We start from the raw sequence: 21,510 nt of genomic DNA on the forward strand, positions 1-21,510 counted from the left end.
ACTTTTTGCTATAATAAATGTCCCCAATTTTGTTTTACATTTTTTTCCTCAGTTTAGGCCAATATGTATTCTTCTACATATTTTTGGTAATAAAAATCGCAATAAGCGTATATTGATTGGTTTGTGCAAAAGTTATAGCGTCTACAAAATAGGGGAAAGATTTATGGCATTTTAATTATTATTATTTTTTTACTAGTAATGGTGGCGATCAGCGATTTTTATTGGGACTGCGACATTATGGCGGACAGATCGGACACTTTTGACACATTTGTGGGACTATTTACAATTATACAGTGATCAGTGCTATAAAAATGCACTGATTACTGTGTAAATGTCATCGTGACCGCCAGGCACGTGCATCGGCACCCCCCGTAGTGCAGTGGCGTGCGCACATCTGCTATCCCACTCAAGGGGACCGACATACAGCTCCGACGGTTTGCGGGATCGTGCCGACCTGCCGCCGTGTAATGACATGGCTGGTCGGCAAGCGGTTAATTCGGCAATTCAAAATATATCATTGATGTTCAAATTGCAGTAACCCATGCAAATATCAAAAAAAGTCTCTTAAGTTATTAGACTAGAGTACTTAAAAGTCAAATTAGTTACTATGGGTTACCCCATTCCACCATCAATGACCATGAGTGTTTTACCAGTATGCAGCAATTCTAATGTCTGATCAATCTTTTCAGGAGTCAATGATAAAGATTGTCACAATTCCCTATCAGATGAAACTCAGAGGCCTAACTTTCAAGGTAAGAGCCACTGTATTTAGTTTATGGATTTGTACAAAGCCTTCTGTAATAACTGTACTTGTTTTGAACAAAGGGACCATGACCTGTTATAGGAGCCATAGAAAAAGAATAAAGATTAAGAATATAGGAAATAATACTCAGGGAATAATTAGAAGTTTTTCCTATTTGGTATACAGTACTGTATATGCAATATATTATATTGCGATCTGCCTCTTCAAGGACTGTGGTACATGGTAGTGTTCAGATAACAAGGAAACAAGCCCAGGATAAGTTCACCTTTGGGAACATTTTTCATGTTCCACCTGTTTTGGAAGAGCTGCTTCTGCAGATGTTCCCTGATCCCTCCTCTTTGTGACAGCGGGCTGGGGATCTTCTCCCCACATCGGCTTGTCACAATTTGGAAAAAGCGTGGCCATGCAGGACTTTTTCCACACAGCCGAGTCATTCATTCACAAAGTTCTGTGAATAAATGCCTATAAGTACCGTCAGCCTTTGCGGTTGATGGCTTGTAGTTCTCAATGAACTGCAAGGATGCTGGTGAGCGCTCTCATAGTCCATTGAGCCTCCTGGACTGAAGTAACTTCCTGCCTATATCGAATGTACGGGCAGACAGCTACACTGACAGTCTGCAGGAGCCTGACATTGCACACGTGATCTGCTGATCACGGATGCAATGCTTTACAAGCTCATAAGAAAAGAAATAGTAAATGCTCATTTTTTTTACCTGCAAACAAATGTGCATTCATTGGTTTTAATTTTTTTTAAAGGTTAACTTATCCTTTTACCTGTTCCGGACTAGTCGCCGCAGTCGTACTGTGGCAGGTTGGCTCGGCTGGGCGAAGCGACGTTACTCTACGTCAGGCCTGCGGCCGTGACGATCGGATTCACTTCAAAACCAATCAGTCTCGAGGCTCAGGCCATTATTTCTGGCCTGGACCTGGTGAACGGTTCTGGCGAATTAAATCCTTCCCCTGCTTGTGTACGTGTAAACACAGGCAGGGGAAGGTGATGTCATCTCCCCTCATCGAACTCTTTTCGTAGCAGAGAGAGGAGAGAAGACATCTCAGTGTCACCCAGTGCAGTGTTCATATTTTTTTTTTTATCACTGTACTGGTGTCATTTGTGACAATAATCAGTGATCGGGTACTTAGTAGTAGGCCCAGAGAGGTCTAGGGACCCCTCTGAACTCCCCTAAAGGTTTAACCCCTTGATCACCACCTGTCACCAGTGATCACCATATTATGTCACAGTACCTGCCGTATATTACCTAATAAAAGGTTTAACCCCCTTTTATTACCCCTGCTGTGTCCTCCACTGGATCATTTGCCCGATGCTCTGTGTTCTGGCTCCATTCCCTGCAAGCATTTTGGCACATGGGGGCGGAGCCTGCTTGCAAATTCAAAGGGTACAGAAAACATAACACATACAGTACACTGTAATCTTACAGATTACATTACTGTATGAAATAATTTCACCTCCCTTTCGTCCCTAGTGCTTTGTCCAGTGCCCTGCCTGCACTTTTTTATTATATATAGTTTTCTTTCTGCCTGGAAACTTGAGATTGTCCATGGCAACCAAAAAGTGTTCCTTTACGTCTAAAGTGGTTTTAGACCAGCTAGAAAAGTGATAGTAAGAGAACACTTGCAGAATTGAGCGATCATGAATCATGGGGAAATTCATATTATTATTATTATTATTATTATCATTATTATATTATTATTTTAAGTTATGTATTATATTATAATTTATGATTTCCTATTTAAAACGTTATCATATACGGGATGTCTACTAGACTCTTGTTTGGACAGATTTAAGTGAGTTATTGCTAAGAATTACAGGCCTACAATATAAAATGCCAAATTTCTATGCAAAACAATGTACCACTCTGAGATTCAAAAATCATAAAACCAGAGAGGCTCAAATAAAAAATAGAACATTAAAGCCCCATACACACTCACTCTCTCACTCACTCAATCAGATTTTCTGCAGATTTTTTTCCTTCAGATTTACCAAAACCATATAATATGAGGTCAAACCTTAGGCGTTTCAATTTGTATGCAATCAGGCAGGCCCTTCTACTACATAGCTTTGGTAAATCTGAAGACAAAAATCAGCAGAAAATCTTATAGTGTGTATGGGGATTTAGTGTTCATTAATAACCATCCAAATCATCAGCTTTCCCATCCCATGTGTCCTGAAATGTGCAATCAAACAGAGATTCCAAAGTTTATGAGGTTAAAACAGTGATAATATGAGACAGCAAAATCTCTTGATAGCATACAAACCCTTTGTTAAAAAACGTGTTCTCCAAAATCCACCTTGTGAAATAGATGCACACACTGCTCACTTTCTAGTTAGACCCCTACAATTATACGAAGTTAGCTCTTTTCCACTCCATGCAGCATGACATCCATGTAAGAAAGCACAAAAGCCAAAAACCGTAGTGTTTACTGCATATTTATTATTTTGTATTTATTTATTACAGGTATTTATACCATCAGAGAGCTTACAATCTAAGATCCCTAACTCACATTCCTACTTAGACATACTATAGCCAATATTGACAGGAGCCAGTTAGCATGTCTTTGGAAAGTGGGAGAAAGCTTAAGTACCCGGAGGAAACCCACGCAGGCACAGGGAGAACATGCAAACTCCAAGCGAGTAGTGCTGTGGTTAGAAAATTGAACCGGTGACCCTAGGGTGCCAATAAATACATATAGTAAATAAATCACTAAATCACAATGAACAGACTGCAATAAACAATGCAGCAAGAGAGCATATGAGAGATACAGCAGTTAAAAATACTCTTGATTTCACAATAGTATGAGTGTTAATACAAACAACAAATAATCTGACAAATCTAGTATTTACAATAGAATTTCAGGTAACCATATTGTGAGTTACTGCTGCATATTAGGCCATTGTGTTAAATCCAAAACAATTATAGATGCCTGTGGAATAAAGCATTTAAAGTATGAATGGTCCATTAATGGGTGCCATATGCATCTGTTTTATCAACATAATTTAAGATAGTGTCCTTCTTTTCCTTCTAGAGAATTATGATGCCAGACTCTCACGGATAGATATAGCCAATACCCTACGTGAACAAGTACAAGACCTATTCAATAAAAAGTATGGTGAGTGTGTAGAGACACTGCTGTGAAAATCAAAGACGAAACATGCAGGAAGGAGGTCTAATACCCATTAGAAGTGCACATAGATAGAAGAAACAGATACCTTTTTAGAATGGCATGTGCTATCCACCATCAAAGTTTCTTTGCTAAAACTATACAACTTACTGCATATAGGTTACCATAAGAACTGTTTCTGTCTTTGACTTTACATCACATCTTCTAGGTAATTTTTTAATATTAAATGATTTACACAGTTGTATATTGAATAATCCATGTTTTCCCATAATGCTGTGTTGTAACACTTGTCTAACATTTGGGAACAACTATAAAAAATGTCTGTTATTGCTGTTTAATGGAAAATGTTTTTGTCCAATCGCATTCAAAGATTACCGTGAAGACATGATTGCACGTAGAACATGTTATACACCAGAAACATCAGTGACAGTTTGTGTGTGTGTGTGTTTTATTGGCAGGTGAAGCTCTTGGGATTAAATACCCAGTACAAGTACCTTATAAGCGCATCAAGAGCAATCCTGGCTCTGTCATAATAGAAGGCCTGCCTCCAGGAATCCCATTCCGTAAACCCTGTACTTTTGGATCACAGAATCTAGAACGGATTTTAGCTGTAGCAGATAAAATCAAATTCACAGTGGCAAGGTACATGCATTGATCTACAATTACCAGTAGTAGCTCTATGTCTGTTTATAAAAAAGATATGAACTAATCCACTACAAAATAGATAATGTTGGTGAACTCATAATAAATAAATGATAATCATTGTAACATTTTTGTTTTGCTTATATTTCAGACCATTTCAGGGATTAATCCCCAGACCTGGTAAGATATTTGTTTCTGTTCTATCTTATAACATACTGTCCAGAAACTCTAGTTGGATAAGGCCCTTTTCACACGTAGAGACCATTCGGGTCCAACTCTCATTTTTTCAGATGGACCCGTTCCATCCATCCATTGCTCTCTATGGAGAGGTGGATGTCAATGGACATGAGTCTGCTGACACCTGCCGACACCCGATCCGAACCTGTCCACTAAAATCAGATGGATGGCGATCAATTCCCTATAAGTCTGGATCGAACGCCAGTCAGATGGAAACAGGCAGACGGTCCATTACAATCCAACAGATCATAGAGGAAAGCAGGCTTTCTGCATCAATGGAGCAAACAAGGACCTGTCATCTGACTGTTCAGCGGGGATCAGCGGAAAGATCCCCTGCTGGGTGGGCAGATCAGCTTGCAGACTCCAGCAGTGTGAAAGGGGCCTTAGTGACATTGCATGTTTCTTTTCTGTTTGTAATATATGAGAATGCAAATGAGTGTGCATGTGACACATCGAAAATCTCATCTTACTGCATGATGCTGTTTTTTGTGGATTAGGCTCAATTTACAAAGCTTCACACAAAGATAAGGATATGTATTTTCAGCAATGTGTCTGTAACTTTTAAAATCTCAATAAGCTCTAAAAATATCATTCACTTTTTTTGGAAATAAGGATCTTTGTCCGTGTGTTAGCTTTATGATTTGTATCTATTATCCTACTATATTTTTCATACTATACACAGTAAATGAACATAAAATGCCATTGGGTGCTTCCTACTCTTCCTTGAACTTCAATAAATATTTCAATGAAAATGGAAAAAGATATCGTATATATGTTAATACCTACATATTTATATTTTTTCGCAGATGATGAAGATGCAAATAAATTAGGAGAAAAAGTTATTCTTCGTGAGCAAGTTAAGGAACTCTACAATGAAAAATATGGTTAGTGTGAACTATGTCATTCATTATACAAATCGAACACCCTGTATAACTGTTTTTTAAGAAAATAATTACCTCATGGCACCAGGTATTTCAAATTACTGTTAAATTGGTATACTATGAACACAATAAAAACCCTTCTTTAAAAAAATATCTTTAAGATATTTATTCTGTCATGATATTAGTGAAATATATTCAATTTCTTATAAACACAGCATTTCTCAAAAGAAAATTACATTACATGTTACTTAACAATGATTTGCTATAACTGTACCGTGAAAGTTTCTATTCTTCAATATAAAGTCTCATAGTTACACAAAAGGAATATGGATGCATTAAAGCCAAAAATGTAATATATTGCAGCTTACCAATTATTAGATCTGGTGGCTAGATTAGTTCTCTTTTTTGGGCTTTTCCCCCGCTGTTTTCCCTGGGGATCTGGCCCAGTAATGTACATCCTGTATTAGGGTTCATGCACACTGCTGCTCCTAAACTGATGTTTTTGAGGCTTTTTGTGTTTTTGCCTAAGCCCCTGAATGCACCTCAATAAATAAGTAAAATAGAACAAAAAAATGATCAGCACCCCTATCCTTTGCTTTTGTGGATCCCTATGCCAATCCTTTGGTTTCACTGACCTAGACAAATATGCACAAGTTTGGAATTCAATGAAACTTCAGTTGTTTCTTGTTCCAGAGCAGAAACCCAGAAAACAGAGTTCTGAGACCCTCAGTGAAAGTACATTTTTAGAAAAGTAGTCATTGATGCATGACAGATTTTGAATGGATTCCCATAGCTCTATTCCTACACTGGGTTGTGATACTGTGTCCCTTTTTCTTCTCTTTGCATTACCAATTGTCATTGCTTTTTTAAAATGTTGTTAACGTATAGTATTATGTATTATTAACCCTGACAACATATAATGTTCTTTTGGTGCAGGTGAGGCTCTGGGATTGGGTCGTCCAGTACTTGTTCCCTACAAATTAATCAGGGATAACCCTGACTCTATAGAGGTCACTGGACTGCCAAATGACATCCCATTCAGGAATCCAAATACGTATGACATACATCGGTTGGAAAAAATTTTAACGGCACGAGATAATATTCATATGGTGATAATAAATCAGTTACAGTAAGTATCCTGTACAAAATAATGAATAAACCTGATGTGTTATGCAATAAGGAAAAATGTAATGCTGTGTTTGAGACAATATTTAGTCTTCAGTCCTTTGAAGGGTGGACTAGACTATGTTTCCACAATGTGTTGATGTTCTAACAAACAAAATAAAAGGAACACATTAGGGGCAAACTGAGCCAATCTAATCTTAAAGACATAGACTAAGGAAAAGAGAAATATTCTGTAACTTTGAGCTATTCTGCTGATTTCATGAGATGGACAATGGCAAACAAGAGACATAAGGACTGCTCAGAGTAAGGAAAACAGTTTCCATTTCTGTCTTGGTTATATCTCAAGACATCTACTAGCAAGGTTCTTCAATAGCTGCAGAGCCACTGAAGTTTTTTTTTTAAGCTAATATCCAGATTGTCTACTCCTGGGCTTTGCCCCTGGGGAACTTACCCGGACTCTGCCAAGAAGAAGATGCAGGGCCGGGCTGTAATGTTGCCCTCTGGGCCCTGCTCTGTGTTAGGGGCTCACAGCACTCACCTAGGGTCAAATAGGAGAATGGTCTCTACACATGGAGGTGTTTCTAGCTGTCTGTTGCAGGTAAGAGACACTGGGTGTGGACCCCCTGGCTTCCAGGTTTAACAACAAACTGGACAGGTTTGTTGCTAGGACCAGGGATCCTTGAGCCTTCACAGTGTAGACTCTGACTGGTTGGGATCAGTTCAACATGATCCATGCCCTTCCCTCTCTAAATTCCTACCACCTACTCTTCAGGATTGAGATGGAGGGCATTGTGGTGTTTCTCATTGCACTAAGCAGGCCCAGTATGTATCTTTGCCTTTGGTAGTTCGGTATCATTGTACTGTATATAGTTTGTTTGACAATAAAGCACTCCTGTTTGATAAAAAAAAAAAAGAAATGAAAAAAAAAATCATCACTGTGAATGCAATGGCTCCGCAGGAGGGATCCCCCATCCAGGTTGTGACTGTGTTTGCAGGAAAGAAAATTGCTCCGTCTATGGCCAGCCTTACTCTCAAAGTTGCCTTTCTTGTTGCAATCACTTCTGTGTAACAGGTTTGAGAGTTGGGTGGCCTTGACCTGTAAATAACCCTTTCTTATGTTACACAAGGACAACATTTTTTGAAACCTCTTTTCTATCCAGGGTGATTCCTTCCTTCCACCTTATTGGAAATTGTTTTGCCACACATACGTCCTGTACCTAAACATCCCAAGGAAATTTCACTCTATTGTTTGGATATGATGCATGTTGTTCGAGTTATCTCTCAGCTACAGCCCCTTTTCAGTAGTTAAACCTTCTGGTTGTCATTCCTGAAAGCCCTTGCAGGGGGGCTAAGTGGATTTGTCTATTCATTATTCAGACTTATGACCTCAAGAGTAACATTTCCCCTTTTCCAATCAAAGCACAAATTAGTGCCTAATTTTCAATATCAGGTTTCAGCTAATCAGATTTGCAAGGATGCCATCCGGTTTTCTGTTCACGTGTTTGCTAAGTTTGGACATTCCCAGCGGATGCCAGCCCCAGTCCTTGTTGATTTTCATGAGCCTGTTAGCTGTTATTTATTGTGTTGCCCACTCCCCAGCTGGACTGCTTTTGGATATTCCAAGGTTGCAGAATACTTCCCGTTTACCAAAATCTACAATTAAAACAACATTTTTGTCTTGCCTATAAAACCATTTTCTTGGAGTACATTATAGGACACAGGCCTCTCCTTTCTGTTTTTTATGATCCACGCCTATTATTCCTTACTACAAAACAGAGACTTGCTGGGAGTGGTAGCTTAGTATATACTGGGCTGTCCTCACAGCTTTGTTTGCCAGTGTCCATTTACTTGAAGGCAGCATCATAACCCAGGGTTCCAGAATACTGTGTCCTGTAATATACTCCAAGAAAGGGAGTACAAAATACAATACAAAAAGCAATACAAAAATCCTATGTGCAGTTTTTTGTTGTGGTTTCTATGCTGGCTTTTTACTGTAGATCGCTCTGGAGCTCCACTACTGAGCTATTTGCACCACAGTTGCTAGTCTGGCCCAAATGCCATTACAAAGCCAGATGATGATGCCGTGATCCACCAGTGAATTTTCCATAATATATAATGAAAACTTCAAATATCATCCAGCCGAGAGAGAAGGTCTTTTATGTTCTAGCTTTCTACAAGGAAATGTAGACACAAGCTACCACTTCATTTAATTTGTTTGTACCAAGTACAGTGTTGTTGTCATCAAACTGACATATTAACCATCATCTAATTACTATGAACAATTTGCTTGTGTAGTTTCTGGAAAGTATTATGCTGTCCTTGTCCACTACATATTTCAGAAGTCTGTGAGGTCATTGCAGTTAAACCTATTCTTATTTTTTAACAGGCCATTTTCAGAACTCTGCATTGACCCAGCACCACAAATACGTAAGTGACATTTGTGCTTAATCTGTTCTGTTCATATTTGTAATTTTTTATTTTAAATTGAGTTTTTACTATATATATACTTGACACAGGTAGGCCAAATCTTTTAATAGAGGGGTATAATTACTCTTAAGCAAAAGGATCATGTAACCTCACATTATCTCAATCCTTTCCTTCCCCAACTGTTCCATTTGGCCATCAGAGGCAAGATGAAATACTTGGTACTTCTGGTTATTGGAGAACACAGATTGTTCCTCCTATTGTTAGGGCGCAGTGATTGGTGCTGTCACATTGGGTTCGGAAAAAGAGTTTTCAAGTCTTTATAAACTCTGAGTTACAAATTGGAGCTTACATAGGGCTTCCACTCGTAACTTCTTGTGACTTAATGGAGTGGCAAGGAAGCCAGTATAAGTTGCTGGAGAGGGAATTAGTTAAGTGAACTTGTTTCTTAGCCATGTAGAGGAAAAACACAGGTTCCCTTCAAGTAGAAATGTTGTTGGGTGTCTAGAGGAGCACTTGCAATATCTGTAAGTATGTACAGCATTCTTGCACAGACAAAACCTCCTAGTTTCCTGCCTCTAGTGCTGTTTCACCACTACAACCACTACCAGCTTCTTGGGCTCCTCTTGTGGATATGTATTCTATTTCTTCAACTATAGGGTAACCAGTAATAATGTAGCTTCCGCACATGCACATGGAAGTTACTTGTTCCCTACTTTATTCTCTGAATCTTACAAATGCAGCATTTCTCAGCCTTTTTTCAACTAAGGCACCCTTTAAATTTATGCACAATCTCAATACACCCTACTCTAAAATGTAAACTACTAAACTAATATTTTTACTAATCTCAGCAGCATCCACGTATGTGAGCCACCCAAAATTAGAGGCAATTTATTCCTCTACTTTCAAAAACTGGTACTGACTAGTATTCTAGCTTTTCTCTCCTTCAGTTTTACTCCCTCTCTGCTAATGTGACTCTAATGCTGACAGAGAGGGGAAGGGTAAGCAAGGATGCTGTGCCAGTGCCGGATGTCCTCCTTAATCAATGACATTAGTGGTTGTTAGGATGCCAGTGGTTGGCCTGCACAGTGCCAAAGGTTTTAATGCTACACAATAAAAACCTGCAGCTGTGTGTAACAAAAAAGCCAGGCTTGATCCCCTTGCTGGCTTGTGAACAATTTTTAGGCATTTGCCAAGGCACCCCTGAAGAACCCAGAAGGCACCCTGTTTGAAAAAGGCTGATCTAGAGTGTAGGCTGACCATGCACCACTGGCAGTGTACACAAAAAAAAAATGTGGTGGAAACTTTTTGTCAAAAGAGATATATGAAGTCTTTTCTACCAAAAAAAAAACTCTACTTGCTAGCTTTTATTTTTAAAAAAATGTTGTTCTGCTTTAGGATGATTTTCTACTAGCGTACATTCTCTCGTCATCTGTAAAACATAATAGTATAAATGTTCAAAACCTGTGCTAGCAAATTTAGTTTTTCCATCTTTGCTAGTAGTGATCTCTTATATGAAGCCCCTAATTTATTTAAATATAACCACCCAGCTAATCCAGCACAGGGTGAACAATGGACTGTTGCTTGATACCTGTCTGCATGGAAACAGATTGTAAGCTCTGCAGATTTAATTTTCTTTAAAGGTTTCACGCTCCACTAATACAACGTAATACGTTATTACTTGATATCTGATCTCAAGTATTCCTATCTTTCATTACAGTTAATATAAAGATATGGGAGTCAAGAGATCATCATGTTGATCTGCATACCTATTAATAGGAAAGCAGTTCATTGTGATCCCAATGCTTTGACCTGTACCCTTTTTAGCTATTGCTAGTTTGTATTCTTGGTGTAAAAATAAATATTATGAGGGAGAAGGTAGTGAATGAATATTTTGGTTCACCCAGACTTTAAGCATTCATCTTTTATAGGTGTGCTTACTTATATTTCCCCATGCAGAAAAAGACAGCACTGCTCCTAAGCGCAAAAGGAAAAGAATCTCTGAAGGAAATTCTGTGTCATCAACTACGTCCAACTCTTCATCATCATCCTCCTCTTCGTCCTCTAATGTAGATCCTATCTCTTCAACACATCCTATGTCACTAGTGGTAAGTGCATCCTTTATGCAAAGTTTCTATCTGTGGTTGAATGTGTTAGCAGTCTCCAGCCTGTCTCTTAGGAGACACATGACACTTTTAGTCACCTTTAATATTGCTTGCAATGTCTGAAATGATGTTTTGGAAGTGTCCCAGCACCTTTGGTTCACACATTTGATTGAATAATAAATGATATAATTGATAGATGACATTAAAGCCTGGTACACATAATACCTTTTTATTCATTCCGACTAGCGATTAGTACAAGGATCTGCCCCGCTGTGCTGTTGTGTTCTGACAGGGGGACTATTCCCCCCCCCCCCCTTTCAGAACACACATGTTAGCATTGGCAGCCAGTGCTGATTGGATTTTCCAGCATGCCTGTTTAACAGTACATAATGATTTCAGCCGATATTCGGCTTGCGTGTACCCAGCTTAAGGCAAACTTATCTAACTTATTTCACTGAGATCAACAGTTGTACTGACATATGGTATCTGGTACTCCTTGAGAGATTGCCCTTCACGCTCTGTGCTGCTGACAGTGGTTTCACCAGACAGGAAGTGGAACTCTGCAACAGGCAGACAAAAATGTTTTGTCTTTGTTGCCATTGTAGATTTACCCTCACTTCCTGAGTGGTGAAACTGTTGACAGCAGAACAGGAAGTGAGTGGAAATAGAGCCTTGAATAGCAGGAAAACCTGACTCTATTGAAACCCAAAGAAGTATGCAACTGCTGAAAATCCCAGGGTCTCCCCAAATCACTAATAATTATCGAAACAGAAAAACAGAGTAAATCATTATCTGAAATTTGTGTGCTGCTATAATAAATGCCATTATCATTTCTAGTTTTTAGCCAAAACCCCAATATATCACTGCAGACTACCATTTGCAATTCAGTTTTATCTCTAACATGAATATCTTAATTGTATGGTACAGGACACAAACAAAGTATTCATAGACCCTTTGTTATAGACTCCTATATCTAGGTGATTGGACATTGGCAAATTTTTAAGGACATGCCCACTGAGCACCTCCCATAAAACCCTACCCTACTCTGTGAATCCTCAGGTTTATTGTGTGTCCTAAGGTGATGGATCTCTACTCCTTTACAGAGAGATCACTCTTAACTAGTTTATTATTTTCCTTTATTTTATTTTTAAATTCATCAAATAACTTGTCACTGTTTTCTAATGCCACAGATGGAGGCATTGCATCCAGATCTGTCCAACCTTGGTAACACCTTGGGAGCCGTACCTTTGTGCGCTGGATCATACACTTAGCTTGGCACAACGCAACACATGCAGTCAGTTTATCCTTGTAAAATCTAGTCCCTGAAGACTCTTTTGGGGGTATGCCCACCATAACAAGCAAAGCCTGGACTTTATATACAGTAAAGGATCATGGACAGTCAAGGCAGGGTCACTCTTTATCTTTGACCATTACAAAATGGGGTCGTGTTGTATTTACTTTGGTGTAAACTTTTTAAAATTGGCACTAAAACTCAAATACTCAGAGCTTAAGCTCAGGTGTGACATCACACCACAGGTCACACACTTTACCAACGCTTCCACCTAGAGCCCTGAAAAGGTACTAAGGTGCTTCCTTCTGCCCTTTTGCCACAAGGTTTTGTAACCAGACAGTCTACACCTAGGATTCTGTGTTCTTCTTCTGGACTTGTTTCCCCTATTGTCTGCATTCTACTCTGTGAGTACCCCACAGAGGAATACCCTCACCTGTAGCTATGGCAGAGACGGTGAAAGGGAACCATAAAAAAAACTGCAGACGTACATTCACCTTCCAAAGGCCCACTCAAACTCACAGTGATGATGCACGCTTTATACCAGAGCAAGACACAATTTTCACATTCAATACATTTTTATTGAGCTTTCAAAAAGAATACAGTCACATACAGTATGTTTATAAGAATAATGTAACATATAAATTAATAAAACATCAATATCGTTTCTCAAATCCAGTCCTCAAGGCACCCCAATGGGTCATGTTTTCAGGATTTCTCTCAGATGAAACAGCTGTTTTAATTACTAACTGCCGTAGAACATATGACAAATCCAGAATGGCTTTAACCACTTGCTTACTGGGCACTTAAACCCCCCTCAGTCCCAGACCAATTTTCAGCTTTCAGCGCTGATGCACTTTGAATGACAATTGCGCGGGCATACAACACCGTACCCAAATGACATTTTTATCATTTTTTTCCCACAAATAGAGCTTTCTTTTGGTGGTATTTAATCACAGCTGGGAGTTTTATTTTTTGCTAAACAAACAAAAAAAGATGCAAAAAAAAAAAAAAAATCATGTTTAATAGTTTGTTATAAAATTTTGCAAACAGGTAATTTTTCTCCTTCATTGAAGTGCGCTGATGAGGCGGCACTGATAGACTGCACTGGTGGGCACTGATAGGCTGCACTGGGGGGCACTGATAGGCTGCATTGGTGGGCACTGATAGGCTGCACTGGTGGGCACTGATAGGCATAGTTAAGGCGGCACTAATAGGCACAGATAAGGCGGCACTAATAGGCACAGATAAGGCGGCACTGATGGGCAAAGATGGGCACAGATAAGATAGCACGGATGGGTGGCACAGATGGGTGGCACTAAGGGGCACTGATAGGTACCACTGATAGATGGGACTGATGGGCACTAATAGGTGGCACTGATAGGTGGTTCTGATAGGTGGCACTGCTGGGCACTGATGGGCACTGATGGGCGGCACTGCTGTCCACGGATATGTGGCACTGGGGTGCAGCACCTTTGTTGAGGCAGACTGTGGGCACTGTGGGTGGCACTGTGGGCAGTGCTGGGTGGCACTGCTGGGTGGCACTGTGGGCACTGCTGGGTGGCACTATGGGCACTGCTGGGTGGCACTGACAGGGGGGACACATTTTTTATTAAGGCAGGCAAAGCAGGGGGCAGGTGGGCACTGGCAGGGGGCAGGTGGGCACTGGCAGGGCTGGCCGTGATCGGGAATGATTTTTTTTCTCCTCGCGCTGTCAGCGAGAGGAGGAATAATAGCCGATTACCGGCTCCGTTATATCACATGATCAGCTGTCATTGGCTGACAGCTGATCACGTGATAAGGGGTCGGGATCGACCCCTTGCACGGATCGGTGATCAGGCGAGTCTCGTAGACTGTCCGATCACAGAGCGCGCCGCGCGCGCCCCTCAGGGGGCGCGCAGGCCGCTCGTGCACAGGACTACGTCAATAGACGTAGTCCCGGAAAAGGAGATCCGCGCTGTAGCCGTCATTCGGCTATAGCGCGGGTCTCAAGTGGTTAACCACTTGCTTACCGGGCACCTAAACCCCCCTCCTTCCCAGACCAATTTTCAGCTTTTGGCGATGTCACACTTTGAATGACAATTGCGCGGTCGTATAACACTGTACCCAAATTAAATTTTTTGCATTTTTTTCCCACAAATAGAGCTTTCTTTTGGTGGTATTTGATCACCTCTGGGTTTTTCATTTTTTTGTGAAAAAAATGTAAAAATACAGATTAAAAAAAAAAGAAAACAGAAGCATTTTATATTTTGTTAATAAATTTTGCAAACAGGTCATTTTTCTCCTTCATTGATGTATGCTGATGAGGCTACACTGATGGGTGCTGATAGGCTGCACTGATGGGCACCAATAGGCTGCACTGATGGGCAATGATAAGGCTGCACGGATGGGCACTGATAAGGCGGCACTGGGCACTGGTGGGCACTGATAGGTGGCACTGGTGGACACCGATAGGTGGCACTGAAGGGCACTAATAGGATGGCACTGATAGCTGTCAGTGATGGGCACTGATGAGTGGCAGTGATGGGCACTTATAGGTGGCAGTAATGGGCACTGATCGGTACTGGTAGGTGGCACTGATTGGCACCACTGGTGGGCATTGATAGGTGGCACTTGTGGGCACTGATAGTGCCCACAGTACATCAGTGCCACCTGATTGGAAGGCACTGTGGGCACTGATTACTGGCAGGCGGTACTGGTGGGCACAGAGGCTGTTCCTCTTTGGGACCGATGTTCCTTCAAACAAAAGCCAACAACCAGCTTTTTTCTTCTCATGCTGTCGCGATTACTGATCCTCTGTTTACATCACGTGATCAGTTGTCATTGGCTGATAGCTGATCACGTGGTAAGGGGCTGGAATTAGCCCCTTACTCGGATCTGTGATCACCCGAGTCTCATTGACTCGGGTGATCACAGCGCGTGCCCCCTTCAGGAGAGTGTGGCCCGCTTTGAAAGGGGAGGACGTCAATAGACGTACTCCCGGCAAAGCAGATCTGCGCTGTAGCCATCATTCAGCTATCGATCTCAGTTAATTTGCATTCACATGTGCAGAATATTGTGGGTAAAAGCCAGGACAGCTGAAGCTACCTGTAAGAAACTCCTCACATACTGCATATGCCTTTTTTTTAAGGATATATCTGTTTGGGCAGTCAGACAAATTCATAAAAGATGTCACTGGAGAGAAGGCTTTACCTCCATAGTGGAACATTCTAAAACCCACTTCCTGAGGAACCTCTACCTCTGCATGCTTCAGCTTCCAAACCTAAGTTCAGCCCTTCCTTTCGGGACAAGATTTGTGCCACAAAGCCCAGCAAGTCTTCTTCAAGGCCTTCAACCCAATGAAGGGATGCCCTCACTTCTAAAAATGGGGAGATATCTGATACAGTTTGCCTCTCTCTGGGTCACAGATGTCCTAGACCTGAGGGTTCAATAGGTGGTTTCGCAGGGGTACAAAATGGAGTTCAGAACTCTACCCAGCACCTTTTTCTTCCCTGAAATCAACAAAAATCTGCCCAAAGACAGGTTTGCACAATCCTCTGAACGATTTCTTGTCCCAGGAAGTTGCCATGTCAGTACCTTCACAAGACACGTTCAATGGTTTTGACTCAAACCTGTTCACAGTACCAAGGCCCAGTGGGGGCATTCTTAATTTTCAGGACTTAAAATCTCTCAACATATACCTTCACATTCCATTTACCCTCCTCATCTGTCCTTTCTGCACAGTGAAAGACAGTCACTTCCAGTTTGTCACACTGCCCTTTAGCCTATCCTCCTCTCCAAGAGTATTCAAAAAGGTCATAGCAGCTCTTCTTGCCCTTCTAGAAACTCAGGGCACCCAGGTCACAGGTTGCACGTTATCTAGATGACCTTCTCCTGAAGGACTCATCTCCATCCCAGCTATTTGACAATGTTCCCAAGACAATCCAGATGCTCTAGTCCCTTGATTGGGTGAACAATTTTCAGAAGTTTGCTCCCCGGCCTTCTTTCTGTCAGGAATACTTGAGTCTGACCCTGGACATATCCCAAGCAAAGGTCTTCCTTCCAGAAAAGAAAGTACTCTCTCCCAAAGCCCATGCTTGAAAATGAAGATCAAAGAGACATCCCACAGAGATTCTACATGAGAGTTCTAGGCCTTTTGGTAGCCCCCTTTGAAGCTGTACTATTTGCTCAGTTCCATTTGTGACCTCTCCAACAAAACATTTTGTTGAATCAGAACAAGCATACTCCTTCTCTCAACCTGCCTATGCTCCTATCTAGGCAAGCAAGGAATACCCAAACTTGGTGGATCTCCAGCCCACCCTTGACAATGGAAAAATCCTTCCTTCCATATCACTTGAAAGTGATAGCAACAGATGACAGTGTTTCAAGCTGGGGATGAGTGTTCCAGTCCCTCACAATACAGAAAATATGGTCACACGCAGAAACCAAGCTCCCCATCAACATCTTGGAGCTCAGATCAATAAAGTTGGCTCTGCAACACTGGACCCTTCACCTGACTGCACCTTGATTGGATGTACTTACAGACAATGTCACAGCTTTAGCCTACATCAACCACCAAAGGGGCACCAGGAGTCTTGCAGCCCTAAACAAAGCAAGCCAGATTATCTCATGGATGAAAACTTACTGTCCAACCATCTCTGTCATCCACATCTCAGGAGTGCTCAACTGGAAAGCAGACTGTATTAGCTGCCACTGCCTGGATCGGGGGAATGGACCCTTTACCCTGAAATATTCAATCTGATATGTGAAAAATGAGGCACCCTGAAGGTAAACATCCTGGTCTCCAGATCTAACCACAAACTAGCTTGTGGCCTGGACCAGTGATACAGTCAAGGAGATGACCCCTGGCTTCTTCCCAACAGGCCAGACCTGCTGTCTCATGGGCTCCTGCTTCTCAGTCTCTTGATTGGCTTTAATGGGATAGCTTTTGAAGCCCAGTTCTTAAGAGACCTGAGGAGTTTCTGAGTCTGTCTTTCCTACCTTGGTAAAAACAAGAAAATACACTTCCAGAAAAATCTACCATCAATCCGAAATCCTTTTTTGGTGTAAATACAGGAACCTCTGTTGCATTTTAGCCGCCTTCCTACAATCATGTCTTCACCAGAACTTGGCCTTAAGCACACTGAAAGGACAAGTCTAGGCCTTGGTCATTCTTTTTCAAAAGCCGCTGGCTTCCCCTTTTCTTCTCAAAACCTTCATTCAACCTGTATTTCTCATCCTGTCCCCATTTCATCACCTTGTGCTCCCTTGGGATTTCAACTTGGTTCTCTATGCCCTACAGAAATCACTCTTTAAACCCATCAGGGATATTCCCGTAGATGACCTCTCTTACAAAGTGGGCTTTTTGGTAGCTAGCACATCTGTCAGACATGTATCTGCGTTAGCAACTCTCTCTTTTAGAGATCCATTCCTCATTCTTCACAATAACAAGGTAGTCATATGTCCAAGACCATCTTTTTTTCCAAAGAAGGTATCATGCTTTCACCTCAATAAAGACATCCTTATGCCTTGCTCCAAGCATCCAAAGGAAATATCTTTTTATTGTCTAAATGTAGTTGGAGGCATTAGGTTCATTAGGAAGGTTGATTCCCTATTTGCCCTCTTCTCAGGGCCTCGCAAAGGACATTCTGCTAAAAAGTTTACCATCACTCAGTGAATAAGAACACTGATCACATACTGTAGCTTACACTTTCAAGGACAAATCTCCTCCTGTGCTCATTCCACCAGATCAGTGGGAGTTACTGGGGCTTTCCTTCAACAGGTCACTGTAGCCCTGCTTTGTTAGGCTGCCACCTGCTCCTCTATTCATACCCTTTCAAAATTTTACTTTGTTGATGTCCAGTCCTCTAAAGATGCAGGTTTTGGCCCCAAGGTTCTTGTAGAAGCACACTGAAGTCGAGTTTGTTGACCCTTGTTATTGTTGGGCCATTTGTCACCTTTCTGCTTACCTAGTTGTTGCCCTCCTTTCTCATTCCTTGCTTGAGCGTCATTTCTTCAGTGTTGTCACATGAAAAGATATAATAAAATATTTAGACCCCTTTCACACTGGATCGTTTTGCAGGAGCTATAGCGTTAAAAATAACGCCTGCAAAACGCCCAAAAACAGCTGCTCCATATTGATACATAAAATTTGTGTCGCAATTCATTGGTTAATAGCCTTTCATTGGAAATACCAATCCATTCCTTTGGAACATCTAAAAACCAGAATTAACAACATTAATCTTATGGAAAAGATATTCCATATCACACAGAATACCACCCATTTATATAATAAAAAATGGGACCCCTGGTTTAACCATTCCACCTCCTTTTTTAATCCTTTCTGAAAATGTCTTATAATGGGCTGTCCAAATCTCATTTATTGCACTATTATAGTTCTCATCCAAATCTTACACTAAATCTAGTCCCTAGCTATGGCAATATATATTCGTCGATTTTGCACACGATTTTTTATGAAGATTTTCTATGTATGACTTGTTATTTTTTGTAACTATTATGTTATATCTATGCATTCTCTCTGTACTGCATTTATGTACCAAATAAAAATAGTTTGTAAACAAAAAAAAAAACAGCTGCTTCATTCACTCCAGTGTGAAAGCCTGAGCTGTGCGCTGGCAGGACGTCAGAAAAAGTCCTGCCAGCAGCTTCTTTGGAGCGGTGAACTCACCGCTCCCCCACTGCTGCTCCCCATTGAAATCAGTGGGGCAGTGCTGCGATAGCGGTGGCAAAACGCCGCTCCGGCTGCATTTTTCAAGCAGATTTTACCCCTTTTCGGCTGCTAGCGGGTGGGAGGTTAAAACCGCCCCCACTAGTGGCCGAATGGAACCGCAAAAAGGACGGTGAAGCGGCACTAAAAATAGCACCGCTTTACCGCTGATACTGGTGTGAAAGGGGTCTTACAAAAATGTGAGGGGTGTACTCACTTTTATGAGATACTGTAGTTTATAAGGAAGTGCTACTTTCACTTTATTGCTGTTTTTCATGTATTTGATATTTTTTATGTCATTAAGTGTATACAGTGTTGATGTCATATGAATATTATATGTGAGTTTTTTTATAATATATTTAAGCACCTATGATTATGTTCACCTAATACCAGAGGTTGGTCGTATAATTAGGCAATCTGTTTTAAGTAGCGCAAATACACACCTTTTTTTAATCAGCACTTATCATTGTGGGAACACAATTTGTATTTGCAGTAGCTTAGAGGTCAATTTAAATAAGGTCACTGTATTTTATATATCACTTTGGCAGCACGCAGGACCATTTTTCTTTATTTTGCACATGTATACTATAATGCTTTCCCTGCAGGGTACGGACAGATCGAACACATAAGTTGCTGGCAAACATTCCTATGCAGAGAGTATAGTAAAGTAAGTGTAGCAAATAGACCTTTGTAGATAACAACACTGTATAGTGATTCAGGGTTCCCACATGCTGTTTTAGGAGTATCTGATAACTCTCTTCCATCCCTGGTTACTCTCAGAGCCGGGACAAGGGGTGGGCAGGAGGGTCGGTTGCCCCTGGCGCAGTGGTTTATTGCAGGGGTAGGGGCACCCTGACCCTAACCCTAAGGGAAACGGGGGCGCAGTTTGGTATCTTTGCCCTGGGTGCTGGATAACCTTGTCCCGGCACTGGTTACTCTGTATTGCTTACAAAACTGAGGACTCACGGAGTAGGGTAGGGTTATCAGGGAGGTGCTCAGTGGGCATGTCTCAGAAAGCATGCCAGTGTCCGATCACCTAGAGGTACAAGCCTCTATAACCAGGGTCTATGAATACTTTGCTAGTCCCCTGTACTGTACTCCAAAATATAGAGATTACAGATCTTTTTGTTATAATGCTGTCTGAAAATAATGTAATAATATTTTATAGCCTTGCAGCACTATTTACAGGTTTCTATGAATCACATAAGTAGCAAGTCCTTGGGGGGCAGTTATGCTGCTGTACATTCAGAAGAAATCCGTGAAAAAAATTCTCACCTATAACATGAATTTTGTTTTTATTTTTTGTTTTGCAGCAGTGGCCTATGTACATGATGGACTATGGGAGTGTGAATATGCAGATTCCTGGACAAATTAACTACTAATCTTCCCAAATGGGAGTTTGTCTGAAATGTGTAATTATTGTACAAAAGATGTATATTATGATATGTAACAATACTGTTCATTTTTTTTTTCCAATAATTTTTACAGTACGTTTCTGGCATCCAAGATGGCCTTTTTGGAATAAAATGTGTTGCCTTGTTCTGACTCGCATTCTTGGTTTTATTTTTATGTATGTGTTTGCAAGACAAAGCATTAAAGCAGTGTAAAGGTCCGGTTTAAAAAACAAAAACAAAAAAAACACGTCATACTTACCTCTGCTGATCCTCCTCTTCTGGGGTCCCTCTGCAGTGCTCCTGGCTCCTCCTCTTCTCGAGTGTCCCGCGGGAGAAGCATTCTCCGATGGGACACCCATGTGGGCATGCTTTCGTGTCCTGCTGCTGCGTCCATAGGCATAGACAGCAGGACTCCCCGGTGTCCACATCATTGGATTTTATTGACAGCAGTGGGAGCCAATGGCTGCCTTGCTATCCACCTATCCAATCAGGACACGAGACATCGGCTGGAGCTGGTGTGTTCGCTCCCATCGTGGGAATTACGGGGCTCAGGTAAGTATAAGAGGGGCTCTGGGGACGCTGCTGCGGCACAGGAGGTTTTTCTCCTTAATGGATAGAATGCATTAAGGTGAAAAACGGTAAGAGTTTAAAACCCCTTTAAACTATGAGTAACAATGAAAGGAAAATACTAATATTGTAAATTTGCCTAAAGAATACCTTTTTAGGTCTAATTTAGCTTTACAGTACAATAATTATGACATCCTAGCTCGTTTGGGAAAAAGAAAAATATTTCAATACCTATCTTTA

General features: G+C 41.1%; 1 protein-coding gene across 5 annotated transcripts in view; it reads left to right on the forward strand.

Moving 5' to 3' along the window:
* The window catches only part of GTF2IRD1 (GTF2I repeat domain containing 1), a 143,059-nt gene extending 122,205 nt beyond the window's left edge, over positions 1–20,854 (forward strand). For all 5 annotated transcript variants that reach the window (XM_077482371.1, XM_077482368.1, XM_077482369.1 and 2 more), the window contains 9 exons: positions 690–752; positions 3,806–3,889; positions 4,360–4,543; positions 4,695–4,723; positions 5,587–5,664; positions 6,598–6,790; positions 9,173–9,213; positions 11,170–11,318; positions 20,623–20,854. In XM_077482371.1, coding sequence (XP_077338497.1) covers positions 690–752; positions 3,806–3,889; positions 4,360–4,543; positions 4,695–4,723; positions 5,587–5,664; positions 6,598–6,790; positions 9,173–9,213; positions 11,170–11,318; positions 20,623–20,691 — 890 coding nt within the window. In that variant the 3' untranslated portion in view covers positions 20,692–20,854. The remainder of the gene's footprint in view (positions 1–689; positions 753–3,805; positions 3,890–4,359; positions 4,544–4,694; positions 4,724–5,586; positions 5,665–6,597; positions 6,791–9,172; positions 9,214–11,169; positions 11,319–20,622) is intronic.
* Positions 20,855–21,510: the final 656 nt, after the last annotated feature.

The sequence above is a fragment of the Lithobates pipiens genome, unplaced genomic scaffold (genome assembly GCF_037356315.1).
Source record: "Lithobates pipiens isolate NorthernLeopardFrog02 unplaced genomic scaffold, aLitPip1_a1.2 Scaffold_16, whole genome shotgun sequence".
In the NCBI taxonomy this organism is placed as follows: Eukaryota; Metazoa; Chordata; class Amphibia; order Anura; family Ranidae; genus Lithobates; species Lithobates pipiens.